This window comes from Phoca vitulina, unplaced genomic scaffold, assembly GCF_004348235.1.
Source record: "Phoca vitulina isolate PV1807 unplaced genomic scaffold, GSC_HSeal_1.0 scaffold37, whole genome shotgun sequence".
In the NCBI taxonomy this organism is placed as follows: domain Eukaryota; kingdom Metazoa; phylum Chordata; class Mammalia; order Carnivora; family Phocidae; genus Phoca; species Phoca vitulina.
Genome location: NW_022589740.1, coordinates 14,556,299 through 14,581,178, shown reverse-complemented (window position 1 = coordinate 14,581,178; position 24,880 = coordinate 14,556,299). Strand labels below are relative to the sequence as shown.

General features: G+C 39.7%; 1 protein-coding gene across 2 annotated transcripts in view; it reads left to right on the top strand.

Annotated features, from left to right (window-relative positions):
• The window catches only part of TRPM6 (transient receptor potential cation channel subfamily M member 6), a 142,861-nt gene that overhangs the window by 35,114 nt on the left and 82,867 nt on the right, over positions 1-24,880 (top strand). The window contains exons 6-12 of one of the 2 annotated variants that reach the window (XM_032427461.1): positions 3,127-3,251; positions 6,934-7,105; positions 17,481-17,649; positions 18,725-18,848; positions 21,207-21,279; positions 21,403-21,503; positions 24,257-24,391. In XM_032427461.1, coding sequence (XP_032283352.1) covers positions 3,127-3,251; positions 6,934-7,105; positions 17,481-17,649; positions 18,725-18,848; positions 21,207-21,279; positions 21,403-21,503; positions 24,257-24,391 — 899 coding nt within the window. Of the gene's footprint in view, positions 1-3,126; positions 3,252-6,933; positions 7,106-17,480; positions 17,654-18,724; positions 18,849-21,206; positions 21,280-21,402; positions 21,504-24,256; positions 24,392-24,880 lie in introns of those variants that run through there. The other variant, XM_032427462.1, reaches the window with a different exon arrangement.

Genomic DNA, 24,880 nt, shown 5'->3' with positions numbered 1-24,880 from the left:
TCATGAACTTTAGACCATGGTGAGGTTTGAAAGGACACAAAATCCATGCAAGTATGGAGTGTGTGGGCTTGGGCGTGAGCTAAACTCACCAGGGTCAAGTTCAACAACAAAAATACAACTGAGTAAATTTGAAGATCTAATTGGTTTTACTAAGCAATTCATGAATTAAGCAGCATCCCATTTAGCAAGTAAAGCGATGCTCACAGAAGTTGTACTACAAAATGGAAGGTTTTTATAGGAAGGAGGGTGGGGCAAGGAAGTTGTTAGCAAAAGAAAAGGAAGGATTGTTCCAAGCAAGGTCATCTTCCCTCAGGGGGAATGGCATGGGGTCTAATCATGCAGATTACCTCATCTTCCTTTATGGGGTGTGTGTGTGTGTGGGGGGGGGCGGGATGAGGAGAGTCCTTGTGACAGATTACGTCATTGGTACTGATCAGAAAATGTCTCATTGAATGGGTAAGACTACATTTCTGGGGGAGGTTGGAACTGCAGTTAGGTTAGGTTAGGTTTAAGCCCCAGTTTGATAACTTGGCCTAAGTGATTCCATTTTGGTCCGGTGGTTTCCCTTTTTAACAACATAGGCTTTATTTTACTTACTGCTGTGTGTGTGTGTGTGTGTGTGTGTGTGTGTGTGTGTGTGTTTAACATTTTAGGTTAGGACCAATTAAGGAACACAAATATAATAGTGTGAAGACTATTAAAATAGTTCATATAAACAAAAGAAATGAGAAATGAGACATACTTGGAGCTTTCTTAAACAATAATCAGGATCTGACCCCATTCAACCACAACTCCTTAGGGCCTGACTGCTCAGGGAGGGACATCTGGACCAGTAGCATCAGCATCACCTGGGAGTTTGCTGGGAATGCAGATCTCAGATACCTGCCCAGACCAGCAGGACCTGAATCTGCATTTTGACAACATCCCCAGATGATTCTTATGCACATTTAAATTTGAGAAGTGTTGCTTACCAGCTTCTGCCTATTCTTGAGCTGCTTCTCAACTGCAGTATCTGGCCTGAATGTTTGACATTTAATTGAATGCCACAAGTCTTATGTATATAGCATTTGGATAGATGCTGTGGATGAAAGATGAGTAAGATATGGGCCCTGGGTTTAGTGATAAGGTGGACTATGATAACAGTGAGCAACTAACTACAATCAGTGCCCACTGGGTCATAGCTGAGATACAAAGCAAGTGTTTGGGAGTACAAGGAAGAGGAAGACACATTCCAGTTCCAACTGAGGGTACCCGGGAAGGCATGGAGAAGGATATAGCACTTGGCGTTGACCTTGAGGGAAGGGTAGGAAGGAGCATCCTAGACAGAGGTGGGAGTTCAAGGCCAGGCACATGGCTGGAGGTGAAGGCATGTGTAGAAAGAGGCAATAAGGCTATGGGCTGGATGTGCCATGTGTCAGAGGACAGGGACAAGGGAGACTGGAGCCAGACTGGGTGCCATGCTGTTGGGCTGAGGTTTTATTCTCTGTGTAGCAGGGGGCCCTCAAAGGAATTTGGACAGGAGAATGGATAGAAAATGACATAGACCTGGTTTTAAGGAGAGTCTCAGTAGACAATATATACTAGGATCACATGTGGGATGCTGAAATACATCCACCAGCATCACCATGCTGGTAACCCACGCCAAACCTATGGAGTCCAAATCTCTATTTTTTTTTTTTAATATTTTATTTATTTATTTGTCAGAGAGAGAGAGAGAGCACACGTGGGGGTGGGGGGCGGCAGGCAGAGGGAGAAGCAGGCTCCCGCGGAGCAGGGAGCCCAATGCAGGACTCGACCCAAGACCCTGGGATCATGACCTGAGCCAAAGGCAGATGCTTAACCGACTGAGCCACCCAGGTGTCCCTGAGTCCAAATCTCTATTGCAGTGGATGGCTGCACAGCTGATATTGATACATGCCTGTGGTCCAGATCCCCAATTCTAGAAAATGACTCTGGGCAAAGTGTAAAAAATAGGGTGGAGGGGAAGATGCCAGAGAGAGGGAAATGATTAGGTGCTGTGCATCAGATGCTTGCAATAGAGTTTTTGTTTGTTTGTTTCTCTGCTAATGACACATAGAGGACCAGTACTATATATAAGAGGAGAAAGTGGTGCAATGCAGTGTTGTCGTTAAAAGGCAGATTAAGCCAATCTCAAAGGCCACATACTGCATGATTCTAATAACTATATGACATTCTGGAAAAGGCAAAACGGGAGACAGTAAAAAGATCGGTGGTTGTATGGAAGCTATAGCACCAATCCCTAATGTAAACTACGGTCTTCGGGTGATAATGATGTGTTAGTATAGGTTAGTATAGGTTCATCAGTTATAACAAATGTAGCACGGAGGGGGGATGTTAACAGTGGTGGGAGGCTGTGGGTGTATAGATTAGGGGGTATAAGGGAAGTCTGTACTACTGGCTCAGTTTTGTGTGAACCTAAAATTGCTTTAAAAAGTAAAGTCTGTTTAAAAAAGGAAAGTCAGATATCCTGGTTTGGAATCCAAGCTCTACAAATTACCAGCTCTATAACGATGGGCAAATTATTTAACTTCTTTATGACTCAATTCTTGCCTATAAAATAGACTAAATAAAGTTTCTACTTAAAGTGTAAATACTTGTAAAACATTTAAAAAAGCACCTGGTGCATTGTAAGAGTTTGGTCAGTGCTGGCTATAATTATTGTTGTTATTAATTCTGGAAGGTCAAATATGAATGTATTAGTTCTGGAATATTTCTGTCTATAAAGCTATTAACTTAATTTGCTTCAGTGAAGCAAGGGCCATATCTGCAGGATGTTTTGCTGGGACAGTCGAGAAGGTTAGAGAAAAAAAGAACATTCATGTTGGCCTCAGAGGACTTTCTGGTCAGTCAAAAATAGGGACAGGACTGAGGTTGTAAGCAAAAATTGCCCAAAGGGAGAATTGTTCAGGTAAAGAGATCAGTGATAGGAGAAAGCAGTGTTAAAAGAGAGTAGAGGAAGCCAAGATATCGGAAATTCATTCCACTGTGCCAGCAACTTTCCCTAAGAATGTCCCCTTGCATATATCCATGCCCATTTGTCTCTTTCCAGCAGTCACGGTGTTTTGCACGATTCGTCTGTTAAAGTTTGATCTCTGTTGTTCATAGGCGTGTCGAAACATGTTGGGGATGCCCTGAAAGCCCATTCCTTCCAGTCCTTGAGAAAAATCTGCACAGTTGGAATCCCTCCTTGGGGCGTCATTGAGAACCAGAGAGATCTTATTGGAAAAGATGTAAGTAGACAACCCGTTCACAACAAAAGGAAATGAATGTGTATCTAATTGCCAACTCAGCACTATACCTGGGCATCTAAAAGGCATCTTGAATGTAATATACCCCAAACCAACTTTGTCTCCCTACTTGCCCTATCTTAGAAAATGATGATCTTATCCTTGCAGTTGTTCAAGCCAAAAACCTTGGACTAATCCTGGAATGATCTCTGTCTCAACACCTCAAACCTAATCCATCAGTAAATTATCTCAGTTTCACTTTAAATATAAAAATATATGTGGAATATGACCTCTTCTCATTACCCCCACTGTTACTAAGCAGGTCCAAACCACCATTTTCTGTCACCTGAATGATTGTAGTAATAGCCTTCCCTTCTCTCATCCTTGTCACTTCTTATAATCTAATCTCAACACAGTAGCCAGAATCATTCTTCTAAAATATAAATCAGATCGTGCTATTCCCCTATGAAAAGCCCTTCAGTGGCTCCTGTCTTGCTCAGAGTAATAGCCGAGTTTCTTGTAGTGGTGTGTGTGTGTGTAGATAAAACAAGGAACATTCATGATTTGACCCTTCTCTTTCCTTATCTTGTACTACTCTCTGCTTTATTCATTCCTGTGTATCAATTCTTTGATCCTGTCTCTTTTTCTATAGGGAATGGACTTGTCTAAGTCTGTTTATAAGAATAGTGTATATTTCTGATAAAAATCTTAGGTATTACAAAAGGTATGAAGAGGAAAGATAACCACTGTTAATATCTTGGTGTGTATCATTCCATAATTTTTTCTAAGTATGTGTACATATGTATAATAAAAAAAAGTTTGTATGAAAAAAAAGTAGTAACAGAAACCCACCAATGTAAATATGTTTTTATTTTTATTTTTGTTTGTTTTTATGAATCTGTTCTTTGGCTTAACTATTACTATATAACTATTATTAACAGTTACTTCTCTATGTCAATTAATATAGACGTGTATGGTTTAACTTTCATTTTGGAAAATTTCACACATATTAAGGAGTAGAGAGATTAAAATAATGAAGTCCTATGTACCCATCTCCCAGCTTCAACAGTTATGAGATTAGAGCCAATTTTCTTTCATCTATCCCTTTATCCATTCCCCACCTCTTCACTCCAATATTTTGAAGCAAATTCCGGACATCAAATAATGTCTCTGGTAAATATTTTAATCAGTATTTCTAATTTAGCAATTGATTTACCAATACTTTGATATTTCTAAATACCAATAAGTAGATATTTCTGAAATATATGGACAATTAAAAAAATATATAACCACATTGCCATTTTCATACCTAAAAAATTAATTCCTGAATACCAACAAATAGCCAGTCTATGTTCAGTGTTCTGATTTTGTCATATTTTTTAGTTGATTTTTTTTTTTTTTTTTAAGATTTTATTTATTTGAGAGAGCAAGAATGAGAGAGAGAGAGCACAAGCGGGGAGGAGGGGCAGAGGGAGAAGTCCCGACGTGGAGCTAAATCCCAGAACCCTGGGATCATGACCTGAGCCAAAGGCTTAACCGACTGAGCCACCCAGGTGCCCTAGTTGTTTGATTTCATTATCCAGAAAAGTTCCCTATATTGTGATGGGTTGAGATATCTGTTGAGTCACTTTCAGTCTTTTGTTGTTGTTGTTAGAGAGGAGAGGAAGAAGGGCCGAGGAGAGCGGGAATCCCAAGCAGGCTCCACGCCCAGCACAGAGCCTGATGCCGGGCTGATCTCACAACCCTGAGATCATGACTTGAGCCAAAATCAAGAGTTGGATGCTTAACTGGCTGATCCACCCAGGTGCTCCTCAGTCATTTTTAATCTATGGATTTTTCCTCCATCTCTCTCTCTCTCTTTGGTGCAATTTATTTGTTAAAGAACTAGGTCATTTTTCCTGAAGGGTTTCCCATAGTTTGGATTTTGCAGATCTAGCCTGTTATATTAGGGCTTAGGGTATTTATTTGTCTCTTGTCTTTCTTGTAAACTGGTAGTTTGATCCAAAGATATGATCAAATACCAGATTTTTTGTGCAAGTTTATGCCATAAGAGATGTGTCCCTCCCTTGTAACTTATGATCATCTTTCTTTTTATGATGTCCTTGCCTAGATTCATGATCTCAACTGAGTTGCAAATGCTGATGCTTAATTATAGTGTTCTTTCTTTCTTTATTAGCTTAAACACTCTCTAAAGAGAAACATTTTCTCATCAACTTTTTGTTTTACTTTGTGGTACAGTTGTATGGGAAAGGGCAGAATAAATGCCTGATTCTTTCTCTTTATTTTCCAGCTTTCAAAGCAATGATTCGTTACCTATCAACCTCCAACGAGAACAATGAGGTTTTTTTTGGTTCATGAGTTGAAACATATCGAATATTAAATATGTTTCAATTCATCTATTCTAGTTATTACTCTTAATTATGCTCAGATTGTCCCATTTTGGCCAGTGGAAACTTCAAGTTGTCTCCTGAGTCCTTTTAACACAATTCGAGTTGTTTTTCATTGCTTCTTTGTGTTTTAGTATAAAAAAAAGTTCCAGGCTAATTGTGTATATTTTTGCTCCTTGAGAAATGGCTGGTTTTTTTAGTGGGAAATTGTATTCTAGGGGCCAACAGTGAATTCTGATTTTTTATGCCTGATAATGTTCTACTGTACTATAGTACTTTAATAATACTATAATTTAACCTTTCCTCTATTATTGTCCATTTTTTGCTTTTATAAAAAATGATATTAGTGATAAGATACTTCAGAAGTATTAAATCTCTCAATTATTTTCTTTTTGGTTTCTGGTGTCAGTGTCACATTTAGGAATTAATAAAGGTAACTTTTAAAGACTAATGTTGATAAAGTTTGTAGTGCTTTTCCCATCATTATTTCTTTTAAGCTTCATAGCGACCCTCTGCTGTAGGAATTATTATTCTCACTTATACATGAGCAAAGTATGCCTGAGAAAGGAGATAAGAGTTACCCCGAGTTAAAATTAGGAAGTAGAAGAGTCTGGACTTCAACTGGGTCCCTCTGACTCCAAATACTGTGCTTTTGTCTCTAAAAACAAATAAGAATTGGAGTAGCTTAAGGAAGAGTCCACAAATATTAATAAAGATCTGGATGTTTTATATTAAATGGATGGATCTCCATTCAGTTGATTGGTGGTTACTCTTCATTCCATTTGGAATACTAAAAAAAAAGTGGTATAACAATATTATTTTGGAATAGATCTATTGAAAGGCATATTTTTTGGATAGTGATGTAGTCTGTGTATCACTGTACGTTTTTGAACTGTTTTATAATCTGAGACAAGGTAAGTACAGAAATTATAAATATTTAGAACCATTTTTAGCAACGTGGAAATGCTGTGACATCTAAGCATATGGCCAGTGGGCTTATCTTGCTGAGCATGGCATGTGGGAGAGTTGTTGAACTTGTCATGACTCTCATGTAGCATGAGCCGCATACTGGTTACACATAGTAGGGCCATATACCAATCCATTAAAAGATGGGAGATTTAAAAAAAAAACAAATTGATCCTTCACCACAGATAGCTTGAGAAACACTGCTCTGGGTAGTAAATAATACTTACTAACCTTGACAGGAACTCCATGATGCATGGATAGGCCTTATGGAGCAGGTGAACCCAGAGAAGGACCTTGAGCTCTGACCTTCTCTTATCTTCACTGTCCTCCAGGTGGTGTGTTTGTACCAGACTCTGGGCAACCCCCTCAGCAAGCTCACCACACTCAACGGCATGCATTCCCACTTCATCTTGTCCGATGACGGGACTGTGGGCAAGTATGGAAATGAGATGAAGCTCAGGAGGAACCTGGAAAAGTACCTCTCTCTGCAGAAAATACACAGCCGTGAGTATCACAGAGGCTCAGCCACCAGGGCCTGGTTGGGGGGCTGCTATGGAGAAAGGCACTCCTTTGTCATCCATACAGAGTGGAGAGGTCCAAGCTGGTCCCTGCCTTAAATTAACACATGTGAACCCACAGCCAGAAGAAAGCAGGATGTGAGGTGGTGTGGAATTGTGGGTGACAGGAGAGAGGAAGAAGTCTTGGGGGACAGCATAGTCAGGAGAGGTCTTCTGCAACAGTGGAGACTTTAGCATAGCCTCCAGCTGTCCTTAGGGTAGGACGGGTGGAGGATGGTTGTGTGTGTGTGCAGGGGGGAGTATTGACACCAGAATGGGAATGACTGAAGAGCAGTAAGGAGACTGGCCTGAGAAGAGTGGGGGTAAGAGTTTGACCATCAGGGAAGATGGCATTTCATATATGGTGGCATGCCCCAGATAGAGAAGCATTAAAACCATATAGGGCTTTTAGAAATAGGGACCTTTGAAGGTTTCAGTGTTGTGTGCTGATTCCACGATGCTTTGAGATGGCCATTTTGGTAGTGTTAAAAAAAAAACAAAATTCAGCTGAGTAAATTTAAAGATCTTACTGGCCTTCAGTGATTCATCAGTTGGGCAGCATCCCATCTGGCAGATAGAGAGAGGGGAGTTCCAAGGAGCTGGACAGAATGGAAGACTTTTATAGGCAGGAGGAGGTGTGGCAAGGGAGTTCTTCTAACAAGGAGTGGATTGTTTTGGGCAAGATCACCTTCTTTTAGGGGAAGGCGGGGTGAGCGTGGGGGTCCTACCAGGCAGATGACCTCACTAGTGCCAACCAGGTAATTCCAGACTGACTGGTTAAAGGTTACATTCCTGGGAGAGGTTGCAACTGCAATTAGGTCAGGTAGTATGTCTTGGTTTGCTGATGTGGAGCTTAGCACAAGTGACTCTGTTTTGGACCTCTTGTCTCTTTTTTAACAGTAGTATCTGTAGTAGGGAGAAGGGAAGGGAGGGCCAGAATCAGCAAACATCCTTGGGTAGAGAGATGGAAAGGTAGGTGCTGCCTGGAGAAATGGAGGCTTTTCGTCCAAAGCAGCAGAAAGTGGGCTTCTGGCTCTTTCCATGAGTTAAATCTTCCACAAGATATTCCTACCCTTGGGGCAGAAGACAAGGGAGCCAACGCACTTGGGAGGCTCAAGTCCTCTTCAGCCTTTGGCTTTGGCCTTAAATGCCAAATGTCCTTTGAGTTTTTTACCTTGATCTCCTGAGGCAGCAGAATGCGGGTCAGCCAGATCAAAGCTGTGTCATCTACTGTCTATGATCTTGGCCAAGGGAGTTAACATCTGTTAAACAGTTTCCTTAATATAAAGGGGAAGGAATGGTCTAACTTTTGTTGTGAGAATTAATTGAGATAATGTATGCTCGCTGTGCCTAGGATAGTGTTGGGTGCATAGTATGCCCTCAATAAATGTCTGTTTCTTTCTTTCCTTTTATCCTCCTCTGATACAGGTGTAATCTCCTTTTGGGGGTGTGTGTGGGAGGGGCCCTGGCAATTGTTGCCAGTCACTTAGAGCTTAGTGTGAATGAGGGTTGGAGGCTCATTTAGGGAAGGAAAGGGGAGAGAGGATCAGGTATGTGGTCCTCTGTGGAGTGGTTGGGAGGGAAGGGAGACCCCCAGAGGAGAGGAGAGGAGGGTAGGTCAGAGACTGGCCTGAACAAGAGTCCCTGCAGGGAGGGCTCCTTTAAAGGTCTGAACTCTCAATTACCTGAAATGTCCTGTTGCCTCTATTGACCTATGCTCACCACAGAAATTGCTCAGGGGTTTCATACAGCATCATAATGTGTGCCCCAAGAGAGCAAAGTTCTGTCTTTCTTATTCCCTGCTGATTCTCCATTTGTGGATGAATGCATACAACCTGAAGCTTGCATATAGCATCAAGTAACATTTTTACTTTCAAAGATCTTGAAACTTGGGATTTATTTGGAGAGTTTCACTTTGTGTGTAAAAGAATGTGGAGTCCATTCCAGTGGATTGGTAACATTTATTATTCTAAGGAGAACCAATATGAAGGAGCAAAAACAGCAAAGCATCTACACACACACAGGAAAGGAAGAAAGGAAGGAGAGAGAAGAAGGAGAAGGAAGAAGAGAAGGAGGAGAAGGAAGAAAAGGAGGGAAGGAAAGAAAGGAAAGGAAGGAGAGAGAAGGAGAAGGAAGAAGAGAAGGAGGAGAAGGAAGAAAAGAAGGAGGGAAGGAAAGAAAGGAGGAAAGGAAGGAGGGGGGGGCAAGGGAGGGAGGAAGGAAGGAAGGGAGGGAAAAGTCCCCAACAGACCCCCAATTCTTATGTATCAAAGCTGAACTTCATGCCCACCATGCTCACTAGGGAAGCTTTCTAACAAATTTGTATTGCTTAAAAAGGATTTATTTGGATGGAATGAAAATACTTAAAATATTTTGTTGATTTCTTTCTTCTCAGCCAGACTTCTTGGAGTCCCTGGAAAACCCTTGATATTGGCCAAGAGTACTTACAAAAACACCAAAAAATCAAAAACCCAAAAAACCCTGACATCATGAAGTTGCTATAGGAATTCCTGGGTTCAGCCATTTGAAATGTGGCCAATATCTGTTCCTAAGCCCCTGAGGATAGAAAGCATAGGATCAGATACCTCTGTAGCTCTTCACAATCCAACTGTCAGCGGAGAACGGTGCTTTCCTGGGATGTCCATCCTAGGACATTTTAATTTGGAGGCATGATATTGTATTCATGCCTAACCCTGGGGCGGGTGGGTAGAGGCAGCTCTCTAGTGAGATTTCTCAGCAAGAACTTGACAGTTTTTTTTCTTTTTTTAAACAAATTTAATTAGAAGCATCAGTAAGATCCTTTTTTGTAGAAAACAATCATAAATACTTTTATTTTTGTGGGAATTAGTTATTGCTTTAAGAAAGACCTACCCAATAGAAATTGAATTTCCTCTTTATCCTTATTAATTCATTTGTGATGATAAAAATGCTATATACTCTCATATTCAGATAAAGCAAAGATAGTAGAAGGAAGGGTTTTCCATCATCTCACAATAAAAAACTAAACGTTGTCAACTTTTTCATATATGTATTTGCTTTCAGAAATTTTCTACACACGCACAAAGCAACATTTTTTAAATGAACGCTAGGTTCATATAATATCCATGCTTCTTTTGTAGTCTTCCCTCTCCCCCACCAAAGAAGGATGCACTTCCACATCAGCAAGCAGAGTTTAACATATTTTTTAATTTTTTTAATTTTATTATGTTATGTTAGTCACCATACAATACATCATTAGTTTTTGATGTGGTGATCCATGATCCATTGTTTTCATATAACACCCAGTGCTCCATGCAGTACGTGCCCTCCTTAATACCCATCACCGGGCTAACCCCTCCCCCTCCCCCTTCCCCTCTAAAACCCTGTTTGTCTCTCAGAGTCCATAGTCTCTCATGGTTCATCTCTCCCTCCATTTCCCCCCACCCCCATTTTTCCCTTCCTTCTCCGAATGTCCTCCATGCTATTCCTTATGTTCCACAAAGAAGTGAAACCATATGATAATTGCCTTTCTCTGCTTGACTTATTTCACTTAGCATAATCTCCTCCAGTCCCATCCATGATGATGTAAAAGTTGGGTATTCATCCTTTCTGATGGCTGAGTAATATTCCATTGTATATATGGACCACATCTTCTTTATCCATGCATCTGTTGAAAGGCATCTCGGCTCTTTCCACAGTTTGGCTATTGCGGACATTGCTGCTATGAACATTGGGGTGCATATGGCCCTTCTTTTCACTACATCTGTGTCTTTGGGGTAAATACCCAGTAGTACAATTGCTGGGTCATAGGGTAGCTCTATTTTTAAATTTTTGAGGAACCTCCACACTGTTTTCCAAAGTGGCTGTACCAACTCGCATTCCCACCAACAGTGTAAGAGGGTTCCCGTTTCTCCATAACCTCTCCAACATTTATTGTTTCTTTCCCTGTCCATTTTTGCCATTCTAACTGGTGTAAGGTGGTATCTCAGTGTGGTTTTGATTTGAATTTCCCTGATGGCTAATGATGATGAACATTTTTTCATGTGTCTGTTAGCCATTTGTATGTCTTCTTCAGAGAAGTGTCTTTTCATATCTTCTGCCCACTTTTTGACTTGATTATTTGTTTTTTGGGTGTTGAGTTTGAGAAGTTCTTTATAGATCTTGGATACCAGCCCTTTATCTGTAGTGTCATTTGCAAATATCTTCTCCCATTCTGTGGCTTGCCTCTTTGTTTTGTTGACTGTTTCCTTTGCTGTGCAGAAGCTTTTTATCTTGATGAAGTCCCAAAAGTTCATTTTTGCTTTTGTTTCACTAGCTTTTGGAGATGTATCTTGAAAGAAGTTGCTGTGGGCAATGTCAAAGAGGTTACTGCCTATGTTCTCCTCTAGGATTTTGATGGATTCCTGTCTCACATTGAGGTCTTTCATCCACTTTGAGTGTATCTTTGTGAATGGTGTTAGAGAATGGTCGAGCTTCATTCTTCTGCATGTGGCTGTCCAATTTTCCCAGTACCATTTATTGAAGAGACTGTCTTTTATCCATTGCATGTTTTTTCCTGCTTTGTCAAAGATTATTTGACCATAGAGTTGAGGGTCCATATCTGGGTTCTCTATTCTGTTCCATTGGTCTATATGTCTGTTTTTGTGCCAGTACCATGCTGTCCTGGTGATCACAGCTTTGTAATATAGCTTGAAATCGGGCAACGTGATGCCCCTAGCTTTGTTTTTCTTTTTCAACATTTCCTTGGCGATTCAGGGTCTTTTCTGATTCCATACAAATTTTAGGATCGTTTGTTCCAGCACTTTGAAAAATGTCATTAGAATTTTGATCAGGATGGCATTGAAGGTATAGATTGCTCTGGGTAGCATAGACATTTTAACAATGTTTATTCTTCCGACGCATGAGAATGGAATATTTTTCCATCTTTTTGTATCTTCTTCAATTTCTTTCATGAGTGTTTTGTAGTTCTTAGAGTATAGATCCTTTACCTCTTTGGTTAGGTTTATTCCGAGGTATCTTAGGGGTTTTGGTGCTATTGTAAATGGAATCGTTTCTCTAATTTCTCTTTCTACAGTTGTGTTGTTAGTGTATAAGAAAGCAACTGATTTCTGTGCATTGATTTTGTATCCTGCCACATTACTGAATTGCTGTATGAGTTCTAGTAATTTGGGGATGGAGTCTTTTGGGTTTTCCACATAAAGTATCATGTCGTCTGTGAAAAGAGAGAGTTTGACTTCTTCTTTGCCAATTTGAATACCTTTTATTTCTTTTTGTTGTCTGATTGCTGTTGCTAGGACTTCTAGTACTATGTTGAACAAAAGTGGCAAGAGTGGGCAACCTTGCTGTGTTCCTGATCTTAAGGGAAAGGCTCTCAGCTTTTCCCCATTGAGGTTGATATTTGCTGTAGGTTTTTCGTAGATGGACTTTATGAACTTGAGGAATGTTCCCTCTTTCCCTATACTCTGAAGAGTTTTAATCAGGAAAGGATGTTGCATTTTGTCAAATGCTTTTTCTGCATCAATTGAGAGGACCATATGGTTCTTCTCCCTCCTCTTATTAATGTGTTCTATCACATTGATTGATTTGCGAATGTTGAACCACTCTTGCATCCCGGGAATAAATCCCACTTGGTCGTGGTGGATGATCCTTTTAATGTATTGTTGGATCCTATTAGCTAGGATTTTGTTGAGGATTTTGGAATCCATATTCACCAGGGATACCAGTCTGAAATTCTCCGTTTTGGTGGGGTCTTTGCCTGGTTTGGGGATTAAGGTAATGCTGGCCTCATAGAATGAGTTTGGAAGTTTTCCTTCTGTTTCTATTTTTTGAAACAGCTTCAGCAGAATAGGTATTATTTCTTCTTTGAATGCTTGGTAGAATTCCCCATGGAATCCATCAGTCCCTGGACTCTTGTTTTTTGAGAGGTTTTTGATCACTTCTTCAATCTCGTTACTGGTTATTGGCCTATTCAGGTTGTCAATTTCTTCCTGATTCAGTCTTGACAGCTTATAGGTTTCCAGGAAGTCCTCCATTTCATCCAGATTGCTCAGTTTATTGGCATATAGTTGTTGATAATAATTTCTAAAAATTGTTTCTATTTCCTTGGTATTAGTCATGATCTCTCCCCTTTCATTCATAATTTTATTAATTTGGGTCCTTTCTCTTTTCTTTTGGATAAGTCTGGCCAGTGGTTTATTGATCTTATTAATTCTTTCAAAGAACCAACTTCTAGTTTCTTTGATCTGATCTACTGTGTTTCTGGTTTCTAATTCATTGATTTCTGCTCTAATTTTAATTATTTCTCTTCTAATGCATGGCTTAGGCATCATTTGTCGCTTTTTCTCTAGTTCTTTAAGGTGTAGAGTTAGTTGGTGAATGCGGGATTTTTCTATTTTTTTGAGTGAGGCTTGGATGGCTAGGTATTTCCCCCTTAGGACCGCCTTTGCAGAATCCCATAGGTTTTGGACCAATGTGTTTTCGTTCTCATTGATTTCCATGAATTGTTTAAGTTCTTCTTTGATTTCCTGGTTGACCCAAACATTCTTGAGCAGAGTGGTCTTTAGCTTCCAAGTGTTTGAATTTCTGCCAAATTTTTTCTTATGATTGAGTTCCAGTTTTAAAGCACTGTGGTCTGAGAATATGCAGGGAATAATCTCAATCTTTTGGTATCAGTTGAGACTTGATTTCTGACCCAGTATGTGGTCTATTCTGGAGAAAGTTCCATGTGCGCTCGAGAAGAATGAGTATTCTGTTGTTTTAGGGTGGAATGTTCTGTAAATATCTATGAGGTCCATCTGGTCCAGTGTATCATTCAAAGCTCTTGTTTCCTTGTTGATTTTCTGCCTAGATGATCTGTCCATTGCTGAGAGTGGAGTATTGAGGTCTTCTACAATTAACATATTGTTATCAATATGACTCTATTTTGGTTAACAGTTGGCTTATGTAGATGGCTGCTCCCATGTAGGGGGCATAGATATTTATAATTGTTAGATCTTCTTGTTGGATAGACCCTTTAAGAATGATATAGTGTCCTTCTGTGTCTCTAATTACAGACTTTAGTTTAAAATCTAATTTGTCTGATCTAAGAATTGCTACCCCAGCTTTCTTTTGAGGTCCGCTGGCATGGAAGATGGATCTCCATCCCTTCACTTTCAGTCTGGATGTATCTTTAGGTTCAAAATGAGTCTCTTGTAGGCAGCATATGGATGGGTCCTGTCTTTTTATCCAATCTGCAACCCTGTGCCATTTTATGGGAACATTTAGGCCATTCACGTTGAGAGTGATTATTGAAGGATATGAGTTAATTGTCATCATGTTGCCTGTGAAGATGTTGTTTTTATAGATTGTCCCTGTAAATTTCTGTTGTAGATCACTCTTGGGATCTTTCTCCTTTTATAGAACCCCCCCTTAATATTTCTTGCAGGGCCGACTTAGTGGTCACATATTCTTTCAGGTTCTGCCGGTCGTGGAAGCTCTGCATCTCTCCATCCATTCTAAATGAAAGCCTTGCTGGATAAAGTATTCTTGGCTGCATGTTCTTCTCATTTAGTACCCTGAATATGTCTTGCCAGGCCTTTCTGGCTTGCCAGGTCTCTGTGGATAGGTCTGACGTTATTCTGATGTTCCTCCCTTTGTACGTAAGGAATCTCTTCCCCCTAACTGCCCTTAAGATGGTTTCCTTGGTTCTAAGATTTGCAGGTTTTACTGTTACATGCCGGGGTGTTGGCCTGTTTTCCTTGATCTCGGGAGGGGTCCTCTCTACCTCTAGGACACGAATGTTTGTTTCATTCCCCAGATTAGGGAAGTTCTCAGCTACGATTTGCTCAAATACATCTTCCAGTCCTCTCTCTCTCTCCACTCCCTCCGGGATTCCAATTATTCTGACATTGGAACGCTTTATGGTGTCACTTATTTCTCTGATTCTATTTTCGTGGATTCTGAGTTGTTTTTCCCTGGTCTCCTCTTTTCCCTTTTATCTATTATATTGTCTTCCAGGTCGCTTATTCTCTCTTCTGTCTCAGTTACCCCAGCTGTTAGATTATCTAGATTGGATTGGATCTCATTGATAGCATTTTTAAGTTCTGCCAATTCAGCTTTCATTTCTGCCTTTAGAGACTCTATGTTGCCATTAATTGATTTCTCCATTCTAGCCACTCTCTGCACAATTGCTAGCCTGAATTCCATCTCCGACATCTTGGTTATATCTGCATCCATTTGTAAATCTGCAGCATAAGTCATGATCATGGAAGAGGAAAAGAAGTAGAATGTCAAAGCAGTTAAACAGACTGAATTATGTGTTTGGATACCTGCTAACAGGTGCCCCCCGCCCACCTCCCACCCCACCAAACATTTGTGGAGTCCAGGACAAGGGCACACAGGAAAGCCCACATATTATATGTCTGAATATTTAAAAGCTTTAAATCAAGCTAACAAACTACATAATATTTTATCCTTTTACATTTGTACATATAGCTGGAAGGCCAGGTTTGAGTTCAGCATCTTGGAAATTTGGGAGTATTGAGCTAGAGCCAGGACTGTCGCCCTGGCCTACACATAGCCTGCTCTCTGCTTCTCTTTCTGCCCTTGGCCCCATCCCTCTGTGCCAGGGCCTTCACACACACGTGCTCACCTGCACACCCCAGCCTGTATGTCCAAGCTCTACCCACCTGTCCTGTAGAGCTCTACTCCAGAGTCATTGGCAAGTATGTCCTGAGGGAGCACATATCTGGGGCAGAGGCTCAGGCAGCCCCTGGAAGCAAGAATGTTGGGGTCTGTGGCATTCTAGTAAGTAGGGGAGAAGACAGGCTTCCCTCAAACGTTGGTCCTGTAGACTCTTCACTGTGAGGGGAGGGGCACGGCCAGATGAGGACTGTTAGACTTGGGGCCCAGGATAATGTCCTCTGATGCCCAGGTGTGAGTGTGGTATTGCCTGCTGATTTTTCTGCTTTCAAAAAATAATATATTGATTTAAATATATTAATACGTGTGTTGTGTAAAAGTTTAATCAAGTCTACAGAATAGGGGTGCCTGGGTGGCTCAGTTGGTTAAGCGGCTGCCTTTGGGCCAGGTCATGATTCCAGGGTCCTGGGATCGAGCCCCACATCGGGCTCCCTGCTGAATGGGGAGCCTGCTTCTCTCTCTCCCTCTACCTGCTGCTCCCCCTGCTTGTACTCTCTCTCTCTAATAAAAACTAAAAAAAAAATCTTAAAAAATATAAGTCTACCGAATAAACAAGGTCCCTTTTCAACGTTTCCCCAAATCCTTCCCTCCCTTCTCCATTATTAATAGTTTGATGTGTACCCTCCCAGAGTTTTCTGTGTGTGTATATATATATTATATATATATATAATATATATATAAACAAATGGATATATGGATGTGTATATATAATAAATATATTTACATATACATAAATATAAATAATGCAAACATATATAAAATATATACTCATGTATGTGGTTTTAAAAATATAAAAAGGATCTTACTATATGTATCATTCTGTAACTTTTTTTCCACTTAATATCTTTTCAAGAAGAATGACTCTGTGGTCTTTCCTTTTTTTTTTTTTTTTTTTTTGTCTTCCTTACTTTAATAAAATAATGTATACTTGTGATAAGAAATTTAAATAGTGAAAAATGGAATATGTTGAAATATAAAAGTCTGTGAGAGTTACCCATCCCATCTTGTTCTTAGAAATAATCATCATTAGAAGTTGATTAAATTGGCAAAATGTAGATCATTTTTGGAGGTGAGTGATAGATACGTTGGGATCCATTATATCATTCTGGTTTTTTTTTTTCCCCCAAGATATGTTTGAAGTTTTCCACAATGAAAAGTAGAAATTTTTTTTTATTAAAGATTTTTATTTATTTATTTGAGAGAGAGAATGAGATAGAGCATGAGATGGGGGAGGGTCAGAGGGAGAAGCAGACTCCCTGCCGAGCAGGGAGCCCGATGCGGGACTCGATCCTGGGACTCCAGGATCATGACCTGAGCCGAAGGCAGTCGCTTAACCAACTGAGCCACCCAGGCACCCCAAAAAAGTAGAAATTTCTTGAAGACTACTTTAAAAAAATTTTTTTTTAACTAGTGAAAACCTTTAGCTACCTTTTTAACGGGGGAAAACTTGAAGATGCTCTCACCATATTTCTGCGACTTTATTGAGAGTGCAAGCTTCTGACGTGGTCTTGAACTAGGGAAGCCTGAGTGAGGCAAGGAAGGAAGAAGGGTGAGCTCAGGTAACCGGTATCTGGGGTGATTGAAAGACTTGTGCCCAGGAAAGCAAAATGGATGATTGGCCAGCATCTTTGTAACACTTTGGTATTGTTTGTCCTCTGAAATAGGTTCAAGACAAGGTGTGCCTGTGGTGGGGCTGGTGGTAGAAGGAGGTCCCAATGTCATCCTCGCTGTGTGGGAGACAGTGAGGGACAAAGATCCGGTGGTGGTGTGTGACGGCACGGGCAGGGCCGCTGACCTCCTGGCCTTCACCCACAAACACATAGCAGATGAAGGGTGAGTTGCTGACTCCTCAGTTTTGAAACCACGGTAACTATTTATTCTTCCATTTTAGTTCCTTAAGCTCTGCTTTTGGGTGGGCCACATAGCCTTGGGGGACAGAGATTGAGACTGGAATTAATTTTTCAGTGATTTTTATATGTATTGATTAATGTCCAAATGCCCTCCGCTGATGCAAGTTGCTGTTTCTTTCGCCAAAGAATGGCCTGCCTCTCTCAGGGGCTCTTGAACCCTGTCTGAGCTGCTGGGGGTGGGCGGGGGAGCACTTCCACGGGGTAGTGAGGGAGGAGATGCTCCTGCAGTTGGTCTGTAAAGCTGAAAAAACCCTGCAGGGAGTGAGGAGACCAGTGCTGGCCCCAGATCACCTTCAGATTCATTTGCCATTAGTAAAAATAGCAGGAATTGGGGAAACCAGCATACTGGCATTAATATATGTTGTGTTTATTAAAAAAAAAAAAAAAGATTTTATTTATTTATTTATTTGAGAGAGAAAGGGGGAGAGAGAGAGCACAAGCAGGAGTGAGGGAGAAGCAGACTCCCCACTGAGCAGGGAGCCTGATGTGGGACTTGATCCTGGGACCTTGGGCTCATGACCTTAGCCTAAGACAGATGCTTAACTGACTGAGCCACCCAGGCACTCTAAGGTTTTAATTCTTTAGCCTTTTAAATAAAAAGGTCGCTTTTCTCTAGCTAGCCCTATAACTAGTGTGATTTTTCCAATTTCAAAAGTGTGGTCTTTCTCCTGTGTAAGTAAATATAATGCCTATGAACTAAAATATTGACCCCACCGATTTACTTAAGGAAACACGTATTGGAAATCTGTCAGCTCGGGAACCTTGCCCCAGAGTGCATTCTTTCCAGGATCATGGCAGATCCACCTGTGCTCACTTTCAGATTCGGCCTCACCTGGTACCTTGCTTCCCTTTGCTTCCTGCCCACTTGCTCTCAGAGCAGAACTGTCCATGGAAACCTTCTCAGTCAGATGGGACCCACAGGTGCTCTTGCCCTGAAGTTGCTGGCTTGTTCCCTCCTCTGCATTGTGCCAAGTCATGACCATTTCTTTCTCTCTCAGGGCCCTACGTCCTCAGGTGAAGGAGGAGATCATCTGCATGATTCAGAACACTTTCAACTTTAGTCTTAAACAGTCCAAGCACCTTTTTCAAATTCTAATGGAGTGTATGGTACACAGGGATTCTGTGAGTATGATGAGTTGATAACTCAAATGACTTTAAAACTGATAATTTGCATCAATTGTAATATTTATTTCCACAACTTTTAAAAATGAGTTTTTTAAAAAAAGATTTTATTTTTTAAAGTAATCTCTACACCAATGTGGGGCTTGAACTCATGACCCCGCGATCAAGAGTCACACACTCTTCCAATTGAGCCAGCCAGGCACCCCCAAAATAAGGAGTTTTTAATTTTAATTTGATTGTTATAGAACTCTGTAGAACTTGACCCTTAGTTGAGTAAACTTGGCTTTTTATTCCCTCCCTTGCCCACCTCCCCACAATGCTTCAAATTTTAGACTGCAGTTAGGAAAACAAACAAACAAAAAACCTAGTATAGCAGTATTACAGAAAAGTGACCACATTTAGTGAAGATCACACATAAATATTTTCAGAGGGTAAAAGAATAGTTCCATGTCTTAAGTCCAGTCTGCTGGCTTAGGTGACTGCATCATAACATCTGAGTACATCCCACAGGAGATCTTTGGGGACGCACTGAACAATGGGAAGTATAAGAATATACTCTGGGACAGAAAATGGAGGCCACAAACTCTGGGTTGTGAGCATAACGTAGATTCTGGAAAAGATTTTAGCGTTTTAGGGTACTTTGATCAAAATTTTTATCAATGACTTGGATGAGATGAAGCCAACAATTCTAGTAAATATGCAAATATGTCATGATTCATAGTGATCTTTCCAGATTTCAGAGGCTAGACCAAATCATTCAAGATTTTGGTAATACTTAAGCACCTGGCCTCAAAACAACAACAACAACAACAAAAAAACCCACAAAAATAAACAATTGAACCAGTTTAGGCTGGATAAAGCATGGCTAAACATAGTGATAAACACTTAGTTTCAGTTGACCCAATAACAACAAAAATAACAACCATGTCTACAATTAACAACATGTTTTCAAATGTATTTTTTTTTACCTTGAAGCGGCCCCATGAGTGAGTTCAATATGGCAGTGATTGTTTATTCCAGTTTCAGAGGTGCCAAAGCTGGAACCTAGAGAATTTAAGTGATTTTCCCAGAGTCATGCAGTTACAGAACAGTAAAATAGACACATGGGCACAGAGTTGAAATCCTGTACCTGGCCTACTACATTTGATACTTCCTGCAGAAATCAATAAGAAACGGACATCTTAAAGAGATCACCCTTATATTTGTGTCTTCCTGTCATCAAAGAGAGTAATGAAGGGTGTAATGACCAAAGACTAGAGTAGGTGCCGCAGGCTTTGCACATCTTAGGAATTAGGTCCTCAGCTCCTGCATGATTGAGAATTGATTTTATTCATGCACATAGAGGGGCGGTTAGTTGGAGGGAACCAATACCTGAATTGCGGAAGCATAGTTTTTCTACCTTTATGGGACCTTAGAGATTATTTAGTGGGTTCCTCTCACCTTGTGGATGAGAAATCCACATCTAAAGATGTTTCTCTCAGACTGGCTAGTTAGTGGTCTATCTGGGCTTGCCAGACATGGCTCTTTTTGTTGAATAGTTCCCTGTACTATATAAAACATATTTTCACTTAGAAAGACTGAGATACATTCATTAATAGCAGGCAACCTTTTTTTTTTCTTTTTATTTATTTGTTTGAGGAGTGGGGAGGGGCAGAGGGAGAGAGAATCGTAAGCAGATTCCGTACTGAGGGTGGAACTCCACGCAGGGCTCGATCTTAGACCCTGAGATCATGACCTGAGCCAAAACCAAGAGTTGGGCGCTCAACCGATCGAGCCCCCAGGCACTTTTACAATCATAAATAAAAATCCTTATTTGTCTTACAAAAATTAGTCTCATGGCAGGAGGCATGTCCTGCCCTTTCTACTTGTTCATTGGGTGCATTGTAATTGCCTCACTTATTTTATGATGAATCCTTGAGGGCTCACCTCTCATTAAAAAAGCAAAAATCTTAGTCTCTAAGGTGAGGTGAGCAGAATGGTGTCCTATGGTATCTCTTCAAAAGGAATGATTTTTTTTTTCTTTTTCCTTAGGAATTGACACTGAGTTTCTTTTCATTCTAGTGTATGCATGGTAAATTCAGTGTAGTAATGTTTTATCATGTGTTTCCTATAGGATACATAGATTTCTTGAGGGTGTTTTTTTTCCGAGTGTTCACAGTTCTCCATTACCCTATTTAAAAAGTTTCCTATAAGTAAAAAGGGAGAGTAATTAATCAATAAGATTAACTCTCTGTGGTTTTTTTACATTAATGTTTTGCTCAACTCATTAGCTCTAGAGTGCATTTTGTGGGGACTTTTTGAAAACATTTCTTTACTAGTTCCCAAAATGTATGGTTTCCTATTTTTCAACTGTCATAGATTACCATATTTGATGCTGATTCTGAGGAGTCGCAAGACCTTGATTTAGCAATCCTAACAGCTCTGCTCAAGGGTGAGTGTCTGAAGAGGGTTACATCTCTTCCACATTCCCTCTGTTCACGTTCCATGGAACTTTTTTTTTTTTTATGTTGATATTTTAAATAAGATATATGATTGTTCCCTTCTTTTAACCTAGGCACAAACTTAACAGCATCAGAACAATTAAATCTGGCAATGGCTTGGGACAGAATGGACATTGCCAAGAAACACATCCTAATTTATGGACAGCATTGGAAGGTATAGTGAAAATGAAGTTATTTGGGGAAAAATATTTTGTGTGTTGGCTTTGTTAGGGGGGGATCCAAAGAAAAAAATCGGAGGAGAGCTAGATTGGTTTGGGAGGGGTGTGGAGGTAGCTTCTCTGTAGCTGGGTGCCCAGGGATACCTGAGACATTTCTCTCTTCAACTTTGCCTCCCTAAAATCATTTTTTCCCCCTCAGGCTCTGCAGCCTAATTGAAACTGGCAAATGAAGTTGGGAGAAAGACAGAATGGAAGGATATTTTATTATTTTTTTTAATATGGCTGGATTTTTATATTGTTTTTTGAAACTTGAAGCTTTTCTTATTTTTGCATTAAAGTGTAATATGTACTCACAATAGAAATAAGTGAAAACAGAGAAAAGCAGAAAGAAAAAAGTTATCTGTAGTGCTAATGATAATCACTATTAACATTTCATTTTTAAAAATTGCAGTTGTGACCATACCAAAGGTATATTATTTTTGAGTCAAACTAATACATGCATGTTAGTTAAAACATCTAATGGTACTAAAAGGCTACTAAAACAACAGTAGTTCTCTGCCCTGCTGATCACAAGAGTCAAGTGTTTTTAACATTTTTTGATTGTATTGACATTTATAAATCTCCATAGTTTTAAATAACAAGTCATATTGTTATTTTCTGATTCATTCATTTAGAGACTTCTCAACATTTCTGTCTGTGGTCCTGTCCTCCCTGCTACAATCTGGACTGGTTACCTGCTGCTCCAGGTTCTGGGCTGTCATGCTGGGATCTACCTTCATCATACTGGATATTCCCTTTGCCTCTCTCCTGTGTTAGAGCACCTGTTTTCTGTATCCCGTGTCATCTTCTTCCCTGGTTTACTCCTTTATTTTAAGGAGGTGCATCCTTCAGTAACTTTCTGAGAAAGGGAACATGGAAGATAAACATTTTGAGAACATATATGTTTGGATATATTTTAATTAAAGATCAGGACTAATCTTCCTGAAGAATTTTGAATGCTTAGCTGCTAGCATTCAACACTGCTATTGAGAAGTAAAAATGTTTCTGTTTTCTGATCCTTTGTTTGGGACCATTTTTTTTTTCCTCTTTGGAAGTTCAAACAAATATCTTTCTAGTGTTTTGAGATTTCACAATGCTGTGTGCTATTGTGAGTCTTTATATCCATTATGCTGGGCACATGCTTTCAACTTAGCAATCATGGGTTTCCATGCTGGGGAATTTCCTTCCTGTTTTCTCTGTTCTCTTTCTGGAATTCATAGCATTTAAATGTTGGACCTAAGGACTGCTCCTCTAATCTTATCTTTTTCCTTTTATCTTCCATATTTTTCCTTTGTTGATTTCTTCAACTTTAATTTTCATGCCTTACATGGAGCTTTTTGCTTCTGGTAGCATACTATTAGTTTCTACGAGCACATTTGTTGTCTTTTTTCTTTTCTTTTCTTTTCTTTTTTTAAGCAACGAGGATAGTAATGATAGTTCTTTTGAATTTTTCTTCTTCCTGCATTGTCTGATTCTTACTGATGATGTTTTGTGGTGTGCTTGTTCTGGACTTTTTATTTAAGTGTGGAGAGAAAGCTCTTTAGAAATTCTGAGCCTGTAGGTGAAGCTTAACTGTAGATTTTTCAGTTAAGACAAATCTTAACTTACTTAGTAATGAAGCTTACCCCAATTAATTGTAAGTTATTTCCTAAGAGAAGATATAATTAGATTGAAATATTTTTCAAAGATGTAAAAAAAAAAAAAGATATATATGTGTAGGTAGTAAAAATTTAATTAACCTTATTTTAAAGAGACAAAAATAAATTGAGCCTGTAGGTGAAGCTTACAGATAAATTTTTTCTAGAGACAAAAATAAATTGAGCCTGTAGGTGAAGCCAGGTCACTGCTCTGTTTGGACAGAGGAGCGATCTGGCTTCCACTTGCTGGGGGGACCTGAGATGACAGCATATTCCTGCCTTTACTCTTAGTCCCTTTACAGAAAAGAATCCTCCAATCCCCCGCCTGGGTAAGGAAAAACCTTGCTGCCAGTGTTAATGGAAGTCAAATGGGGGAAGATGACGGGGAAGATCTCGACATTAGGGATTCAGTATATGTACATTTATTTCATCCTGGAGCCGCCAGAATTCTATGGCAGAGATTTGTTTGGTTCTTGGCTTTTTTCTAGTTTCAGTTTCTGGGGACTTTTACCTTCTGGGTTTCCGGGGACTGCTAAGTCAATTACCACCTGCCCATCTGCTTTCCAACTTCCAAAATGTGACACTCCTGGACCCCCTGTTCTTGTGGATTCATTTCTTTTAAAAAAAAGTCTTTTTACTATAATTTTACTAAAATTTAGGTCAGAGTAAAAGTAAATGAGTGTGTTTAATTTCCCGTATATATTCAGAAACTGGGTATAGTTTAAATGAAAACATGGCAAGTTAAAATAGCAACAACAACAAAAAAGAAACCTTGAGTTTTTATTAGAATTGCATTAAACCTATACATTAATTTGGGAAGCAGTGAGATCTTTACAATTGTCAGTCTTCTGGTACAAGAACGGATTTACTTTAAGTGTCTTTTATGCCTTCAAGTTCACTTTTTGTCATTTCTTCAATCAGGTCCTGAACATTTCTTAGTAAGACTGTATTTTATGATTGTTATATCTGCATTGTTTTGAGTTCAGATCTTTATAATTCTTCAGTTATTTCTACTTTTTAAAAAACTTCTTTCTTAATTGTCTCTCTCTCTCATTTATTTCTACCTTCTGAAGGCTGGTGCACTGGAACAAGCAATGTTAGATGCTTTAGTAATGGATCGAGTGGATTTTGTAAAGCTCTTAATAGAATATGGAGTGAACCTCCATCGCTTTCTTACCATCCCCCGACTGGAGGAGCTCTATAACACAGTGAGTATTGGAATATTTCATCAATCGCCTCCCTTAAGATTCATTTATTAATTAGCTTAAGATTTAGCTTAAGCTAAATATTGAATGTTCAAGTCTCCTTGAATATTGAAGTACAAAGATAGCTTAGAGAGAGTCAGATTTCTCAACCAGAGGACAAACATTCTTACCAAATCCATTTTATCCTATGGTCATTTCTGCGTTTCTTATTTTAATTAATTACACAGAATAGAAACATAAACTAAGTTAAGAAAACACAACAGTAAGACCATAATTAAAGCAAGAACAAATTGCTTTTATTGAATTGTTGGAAGCATCTCGACCTACAGCCACTGTTAAAATTCTGCTTTTGTAAGCAAACCCTTTATTGAAACTAGACCAGCTTACTCATTGTAAAAACACCATTTGCTCAAGCCAAGCACCCTTCTTGAAATGTTGTTCCTTGTCCTTTGAATCTTACCTTTTCTTGAAAGCCCTCTTTAAGCCCTGTCT